Genomic DNA, 8,830 nt, shown 5'->3' with positions numbered 1-8,830 from the left:
CCATTCTCCTGCCTCAGCCTCCCGAGTAGCTGGGACTACAGGCGCCCGCCACCTCGCCCGGCTAGTTTTTTGTATTTTTTAGTAGAGACGGGGTTTCACCGGGTTAGCCAGGATGGTCTGGATCTCCTGACCTCGTGATCCGCCCGTCTCGGCCTCCCAAAGTGCTGGGATTACAGGCTTGAGCCACCGCGCCCGGCCAAGCTCAGCATCTTTAGGTTGCGGGTTGGTTGACTTCATGTGCGCTTCCCTCTTCCATCATCCCGGGGATGTTCCACCCTTCAGGGACCCCAGATTCATTTTGAAGAATCCTTTTCTGGAGTTGAGGAGGCTGCATTGCCTTTGATTCACTCTTGATCATTTTTCTATGATATGGATGAGCATTTACTAAAGTGTGTTGTGCGGAACAATAACCCCTTCCGAAAGGATTTGGGACTGAAATAAATTTGCTAAATGCCCACCCACCAGACACACATGGTCAGGTCTCTCCAGTCTATCCACGGGAAATTCAGATGAAGACTGTAAATGTGAGACTTAAACCCCTTTAGGATTCCTCCCAAATTGTAGCTGTTTTTACTTCACTTAACAGTATCAATTTTTGTTTGCTAGTGTTGATGTCTGGGTTTGGATAAAAGTTCTCATCGTTGGCAGTTTTTACGGTTGCGGTTCTATACTCTGAATTTAAAACCATTCCTCTCTTTATTTGTACCAAGTGACTTTTGCTTTTTAAAAAGATAGATAATTCAAAGTACTGATTTTCCCTGTATGAGAAGAGGAAACCTCCTCATTTTGGTTTGTCATGCTCTGGTAAACTGTCCCTTCTCCGTGATACGCACTTAATCCTCTCAACTGAAAATATTTAGAAGCTCTTTGTAAAAGTAATGAATTTGGTTTGGTCTCCTAAATAATAAACTGTAAAAGAACTTTTTTTTTTTTTTTTTTTTTTTTTTTTTGAGATAAGGTCTCACTGTGTGACCCAGGCTAGAATGCAGTGGTGCAATCTTGGCTCACTGCAGCCTCAATCTCCTGTGCTCAAGGAATCCTCCTACCCATGAACATGTACTTAATTTCATTATTCTTCAGCTTTTGGTTGTTGTTAAATTAGAGCTCTGGTTACAGGGTTGACCACCATTTGTAGAAGTTCATTTGCTAAGAGTGACTTTATAGTATAAAGTGCCTTCTTGCTGGCTGGGCGTAACTGAGGTTCCTGCTTTATCAAGTGAAAACGGAGAGATTAGTGGAGATTTCAAATCATCCATTAGCCAAGGACTGGGCATGCCATGTACTCATGCTGCCACCTTGTGGAGGTCAATGAAATAGAATATTAAAACCAAGGGACAGAACGAAAACTTACAAATGATTGAAAAGCTCCCGTACTGAATATTATATTAAGAATATTGTTTTAAATGAGAACACATGGACACAGGGAGGGGAACATTACACATTGGGGCCTTTCAGTGGATGGGGGCCAAGGGGAGGGAGAGCATTAGGACAAACACCTTATGCATGCAGGGCTTAAAACCTAGCTGACAGGTTGACAGGTGCAGCAAACCACCGTGGCACATGTATACCTATGTAACAAACCTGCAGGTTCTGCACACGTATCCCAGAACTTAAAGTAAAAAAAAAGAGTATTGTTTTAATAAGTTAGCATGAGTTTTCATTTCAAGAAGGTTGCCTTGTCATTGTTACTATCTAAATTTTGTGGAAGTGTGGAGCTGTGTTCACATGAAAATCGGGTAAAAGAGAATGGGCCTTCCTTAAGTACTGAAGACTCCAAACTGTTTATAACCCCACAAAAAAAAAAAAAATATATATATATATATATATATATATATATATATATATATATATATGAAAAGGACTCTAGGATACAATATCTTAAAATAGCAAGGAGAAAGACTTGGGTTATGTTGGTGTGTCAATGACTATTGTATTGTTTTCTTCTCTTTTTGAAGTGATTTGTGTGACTTTATTGAAATGGGCACATTTTATAAACTTTAATTTGTAGGCATCAGAGACCCCAACTCTACAAGGCGTTTCCTTTACTGTCAGACCTGGTGAATTGTTAGCTGTGGTCGGCCCCGTGGGAGCAGGAAAGGTGAGTTAGAATGGTTTTTGGCAGCTTGACGCACCCCACTTCTCATATTAACTTCTTGGGTTTGAGCCCAAGGCTACATGTAACACATTTTTGAATTCGGTATGCTTGGCACGGCATTTCTCAGTACATGGAACATTCGTTTTGCAAGAAGGGTCACATGACCAAGTAAATGTGGGCAGTGCATATCCTGTTTCTCTTGGTTCTTCAAGTTGCGTAATTGGGAACTCCTAGAAGTTGGACATCTCCGTGAAGGAAATTATTTATGTGATCACGATGCAGGATGGAGTGACTAAGAATGTGGGAACTTCTTTTTGTCAAAGTGGACCCTAGATGCTACAAAACATGTGGAGGTTGTGAAGGCTTGTCTGAAAAGCTTTTTTTTTTTTTTTTTGAGACGGAGTCTCGCTCTGTCGCCCAGGCTGGAGTGCAGTGGCCGGATCTCAGCTCACTGCAAGCTCCGCCTCCCGGGTTTATGCCATTCTCCTGCCTCAGCCTCCTGAGTAGCTGGGACTACAGGCGCCAGCCACCTCGCCCGGCTAGTTTTTTGTATATTTTTTAGTAGAGACGGCGTTTCACCGGGTTAGCCAGGATGGTCTCGATCTCCTGACCTTGTGATCCGCCCATCTCGGCCTCCCAAAGTGCTGGGATTACAGGCTTGAGCCACCGCGCCCGGCCCTGAAAAGCTTTAAACATGTTTTGATATGACTTCTCCAAGTCACATGAATATACATTTAATAAACCTGTAGTCAGGTGTATAGTCCTGTGTTAGGAGTAAAAGATACACCTGTAATCAAGACCTAGACACCACTGCCCTCCAGAACTTTCTGGTGTCTGGGGTGAGACAGATAATACAAACAGATGATTTCAGTTCAATGTTCTAAGTGTTCCGATAGTGGGGGGCACAGACATGTCACGTCTGTGCATTGTAGAAGATGTGAAGGAAACATGCATACAGAATTAGTGTCATGCATTGTAAAGCAACGCAATAAATCCAGATGTAGGTATATAACCAATACGGCGGTTTCACAATTGAAGTTTGCTCTCCAGAGACACGATTCTTGGGTAGTTAAAAATAAAAGTCCTTCCTAGTGCACAGGGTATATTGTTTATTTTTATTTATTCATTCATTCATTTATTCATGTATGTATGTATGTTTAGTTTTTGAGACAGGGTCTCGCTCTGTTGCCCAGGCTGAAGTGCATTGGCGCGATCTAGACTCACTGCAACCTCCACTTCGGGTTCAAGTGATTCTCATGCCTTAGCCTCTCAAGTAACTGGGATTATAGGTGTGCCACCATGCTCGGCTAATGTTTGTAGTTTTAGTAGAGATGGGGTTTCACCATGTTGGCCAGGCTGGTCTCGAACTCCTGGCCTCAAGTGATCCACCTGCCTTGGCCTCCTAAAGTGCTGGGATTATAGGCGTGAGCCACTGCGCCTGGCCAGGATATGTTATTTACATATAGCTTTTGTAGAACTAGTTCTTTGTTCCTGCTGCATTCAATATTGGATATATGAACTATATGTCATGCTTGGCTACTCTGTTGCTGTAAACATCCTTAGTTGTTCTTTGTTCCATGTACCATTTTATTTAGGGGAATGAAACTCATTTAGGGAAACTCGTTAGGGCAGAGTACATTGTTACACTCTGTTTTAATATTCCTTATAAACCACTAGTTTATATGGACCAAAATGTTATTTCCAATTTTTAATCACAATTTCCTGGCTGTACTAGATCCTCTTTTAAATGAATGAATGATGTTTTTCAAGCTCCCAGGACTGGGCAAGGCTGCATTGCAGTGGCTTATTCTTGTCTCGAGTGTTGACTGAACATGTGTTTTTTTACAATCTGTTTCAGTCATCACTGTTAAGTGCTGTGCTCGGGGAATTGGCCCCAAGTCACGGGCTGGTCAGCGTGCATGGAAGAATTGCTTATGTGTCTCAGCAGCCCTGGGTGTTCTCGGGAACTCTGAGGAGTAATATTTTATTTGGGAAGAAATATGAAAAGGAACGATATGAAAAAGTCATAAAGGCTTGTGCTCTGAAAAAGGTGAGTGGTGACTTTTGGATTTTGTGTACTCCAATGTCAGTATTCACTTGAACAACAAGGTTTATTAGCTTTTTTTTTTTTTAAGTTTGAAAGACCTTTGAATGTTATTTAATACTTTAAGGCAGTCCTCCCAGTAAATAAACACACACATGCTCTGTCCTCTTAAGTCTGATGTGAAAATGATATTTACAGGGTGAATTTGGGGGGGTTTGGTTGGTTTTGTGAAGTTTTATTTACTTTTAACTTTTTTTTTTTCAAAATGGACAATTATAAAAATTTATTTCTTGCTATCATCAACTGGCTGGGCAGAGATTACAGGGCTTTAGTGGGTACCCACTGGTTTGCATCAGGCTCCAGATGTCTGCACCGTGCACTTGGCTGATGTTTCCTGCTTGGGTCCCTCTCAGACCATAGGTTTCCTTCTCCACTCCCTTTAAAAAAGAAAATTTGTTTCAGTAGATTTTGGGGTATAGGTGGTTTTTGGTTACATGGATAATTTTTTCAGTGCAATTTATTATTTAAAGGAAACAAACTGTTTTAAAATTTATTTTTCATTATGTGTCATTTCACCAAGAGAGTGATTGTTTTCAGAAAAGATGAAGCGTTTGATTGTACATTGAGGTTTTCATAAAATTAGTGGATAGTTGATGAAAACTGAGCATACTTAATAGAAGGCTGTAAGTTAGAAAATAGAAAAAATGGTAAATACTGCTAAATACTATGTTACCTTCTTTGGGCCATAAAAACCAGTGAATAATGGCATTAAAGGGCTCTCCCCGGGCTCTGTGCAGTGTGGCCTGGCCATCCTACTGTTATTTTGTACTGTCTGGAAAAGGCCGCCACAGACTGTCACAGGTGTGATGTAGAAGGTTTCCAGCCAGGTGTGCGAGGAATGAGTAATTTTGCTTGAGCAATGGCTGGAATATCATAGATTCTATCTATCAGGTGAGTAATATTTGCTGGTGATTTGGACAGAGAAATCATTGCTTGTTTAATGGGCTATTTCTTCCTCCTGGGCTGTTGTTAATGAGAGATGATGCATTTTCAGAAATGACGTTAAGTTAGCAGTAATGAGCTAGATTTTCATTGAATAGTATATACTGTATAGGAATAGATGGGCTAAGGCAAGCTCCTAGTTATTCAGATTCCACCAGGTGTTAATTTTTTTTTTCTCTGTCTCACACACACTCACACATATGTGTACACAAAAGTGTATGAAGTTTTAATCTTTTGCCATGATTTCCCAGTGCCTTTGCTATTGCTATCCTCATTTTGTTTATGTTTTTGACATTGCTAGCCTAATTTTTTTAAAGTAAAATTTTCACTTTATTCAAAGTTGGTACAGAATTGCTAACGTTTCCCTAAAATAATTACGATACTTCGGCTTGTCCTGCTCCCCTGCTTCCCTGAAGATCCATTTTAGAGAAATTTTGCAGAAATAGAAGGTCCAAGTAGGGGAATATGCAAGGTGATCTCAGTGTGTTGCAGTGAGTGGAGTGTATCATGTTTTCGGGAATTGAGAAACAGATGGCAAATCTTGCATGTTTTCCCCACTGGTAGTTACAGTTGATAACCAAGAAACTGCTGAGGAGCAGGCCCCGGAGGTAGGAAAGACGGTGTGCCATTTTTCAATGGAAGGCTGGCACTTGGCAACCTGGGCCTTGTCTTTCAGCTCTTTTCCTCCATCATTTCTCTATGACAGGTTAGAAGTGAGGTCCTTGGACCAACATAGGGCTTTCTTGGGAAGGCTTTGTTGCTCTTTGCATATTAATCTGTCAGTTTGGAGATAACCTACTAGTAAACTCTAGAATTTAAGAATGATTTATTCCATAGTAGGCTGTGGTTTCAAGAGTTGAATGTTGCTTATGGCTGGGAAAGTGGAGGATGGGAGCGATGAAATGAACTGTGTGAAAATGAAATGAAATGAAATGATCTCGGAGAGATCAACTGAACATTTGCAGTTCAAGTTCAAAGCCATACCTGCCTAGCACCGGATTCCATTTCCCCTCTGCCAGGCCACCTCTCAGTTGAGAGTGTTTACAAGGTAGAACTATTTTAACAGTTAGGTGATTGATAAAAAGGTAGAATGTGGGACAAAATGTTTTTCAAGCCTTCCATTTTCACCTGTTCAGCTTCTGGTACCCACATGAGACTCCAGGTCCCAGGTGACGCACCCTTGCCTTGCTCCTCCCCACGTCAGAAAGGCTCTGGGGGAAAGCAGGGGTTAGGACAGTGGCTGCCACTGAGCTTCTTCCATAGCCACCTTTGAGGACTGGCCCAGTAATTCGGACAGTGTCCCAGACACCTTTGGGCTTCTGCATGGCAGGCAGACTCCAGTGGCAATGGGGTCCCCTCGGGGCTGGGCTGCATGGTGACTTCTCGGTTCCTTCCTGGATGTGTGTAAGCACGGACTGCTGGCCCTCGTGCATGGTTCCATCCTCGGTAGGACGGTGGGCCTCCAGTGGAGAAGTTGAACAGAGCAGGAGGCTGGCCCAGCTTTGTCATTTGCTCGCTGTCACTTTGGTTTTTTTTTTTTTTTTTTTCTTATGAGATGGAGTCTCACTCTGTCACCCAGACTGGAGTCTAATGGTGTAATCTCGGCTCATTGCAATCTCTGCTTCCTAGGCTCCAGTGATTCTCGTGCCGCAGCTTCCTGAGTAACTGGGATCACAGGTGCATGCCACCATGCCTGGCTAACTTTTTTGTACTTTTAGCAAAGGTGAGGGTTTTGCTATGTTGGCCAACTGGTCTTGAACTCCTGACCTCAAGTGATCCACCTGCCTTGGCTTCCCAAAGTGCTGGGATTATATGCATGAGCCACCATGCACGACCAGCTCGGTGTCACTTTGGACATGTCATGTTACCTGCCTTGGGCCCTTGATGTCTCTGCTGCGAAATAAGGACATAGGGTGAGGTGGTTTCCAAGAGGTTTTGCTCCTGTTCTCAACTGCCATTTATGACTCTTGAGCAGGGGACTGGCAAGAAACCTGGGATCCTCTTAATGAGTTACGAGACCATTTGCTAACTCCTTTTCAAATCCACGTGTCAGTGGTGGGTGTAAGATGGCCATAGAAATAGCAATCCTGGAATTATTTTGGCTTGTAGGTACAGAAATTGCGTGTGTAATCAAAACCTGCTGGACAGAAACGGGCCTGGGTGTCTCCGGTGGTTTGCCTCTGTTTCATTTCTTATTAAGTGGGAGAGATACAACAGGATTATAAAGACTGTAGGCAATGTCTGTAAAATGCAAACATGCCAGGTTTTTGCTAAATAGTAGCTATTGCCCTTTTCTCTAAATCAGTTAATAAGATAAATAAATGATTTTGCCTTATACACTTCCTCATTCACCTCCCGGCCACCCTCCACCACACACACACACACACACACAAAAGTCCTGGAGGAAAAAATAGGAAATAACAAGAATGCTCAGATATATTGATAACAACTAGATATATTGTACTGGATACAACTGAAGTAAATTTATAAGTTAATTGAGCTAAAAATATCTTTTAGATAAAATAATAAGATGGGAAGCAATAGTTCACATTTAGCAGTGTTGGTTTAGGCTAATTACTTATTCAAAGTGATATCATAGCAAATGACAGGACATACCTCAGGAAACAACATACTAATGTTAGATACACAGGTGGGTAGTGGTTAAAATCCTAGGCCTTGGAGCCAGACAGCTCTGGGATTGCGTCTCAGTTCCTCTTTAGTAGGTGTGCGATTTTAGCTCATCGTCTGAACCTTAGAAAGTCTCAGTTTGGTCATCTGTAAAACAGAGATAATAAACTATTCACCTCATAGGCTATTGTGAGGATAAGATTTAATCATGGGCCGGGCGCAGTGGCTCAAACCTGTAATCCCAGCACTTTGGGAGGCCGAGACGGGCGGATCACGAGGTCAGGAGATCGAGACCATCCTGGCTAACCCAGTGAAACCCCGTCTCTACTAAAAAATACAAAAAACTAGCCGGGCGAGGTGGCGGGTGCCTGTAGTCCCAGCTACTCGGGACGTTGAGGCAGGAGAATGGCGTAAACCCAGGAGGCGGAGCTTGCAGTGAGCTGAGGTCCGGCCACTGTACTCCAGCCTGGGCGACAGAGCCAGACTCCGTCTCAAAAAAAAAAAAAGAAAAAAAAAATAGATTTAATCATGAACTTAAAGCATCTGGTTACTAGGCACATAACAGGCCTTCTTCTTAATTATAAGAGCCACCAATTTTGGGTGAAATCACATGAAATGTGACATGCTTGAAAGAATGTATCTGAGTGTATAACTTCCATTATTTGAATTGATATTTATATAGGGGTTCTATACATAGTACAGTAAATAAGTCAACAATAAAAATATTGTTACCCTAATAGATGAAATGTATTAATATTATGTCACCCTTTGCATAGTTTCTTTTAATCCTTGAGCACTTTTCAGAAATGAGTATCCAAAGGCATGGAATTGACACATTTGAGTTTAATGTTTTTCTATATAGCTCGCTTGAATATATGCACCCCTTTGGGGTACCCACTATCTTATAATTTCTTCTCATATTTGCCACATTCCTGCCAACTTGGACATTTTCTTTTTAGATTGCCTTGACAATCATAAAATAACTGTTGTTATGCCTTTTTTTTTTTTTTTTTTTTAATCTCTCAGTTGGGAGAACCATATCACTTCTTTGTGACATAATA

At 41.8% G+C, this 8,830-nt stretch overlaps 1 protein-coding gene across 1 annotated transcript in view; it reads left to right on the top strand.

The window, feature by feature from the left end:
* Positions 1-8,830, top strand: part of ABCC4 (ATP binding cassette subfamily C member 4) — a 285,679-nt gene that overhangs the window by 114,506 nt on the left and 162,343 nt on the right. The window contains exons 9-10 of the mRNA XM_023218080.3: positions 2,009-2,098; positions 3,954-4,145. Of these exons, the coding sequence (XP_023073848.1) occupies positions 2,009-2,098; positions 3,954-4,145 (282 nt within the window). The remainder of the gene's footprint in view (positions 1-2,008; positions 2,099-3,953; positions 4,146-8,830) is intronic.

Source organism: Piliocolobus tephrosceles, chromosome X (genome assembly GCF_002776525.5).
Source record: "Piliocolobus tephrosceles isolate RC106 chromosome X, ASM277652v3, whole genome shotgun sequence".
NCBI classification, from domain to species: domain Eukaryota; kingdom Metazoa; phylum Chordata; class Mammalia; order Primates; family Cercopithecidae; genus Piliocolobus; species Piliocolobus tephrosceles.
The sequence above is the reverse complement of the archived record's forward strand: the minus strand, read 5'-3'. Positions and strand labels throughout refer to the sequence as shown.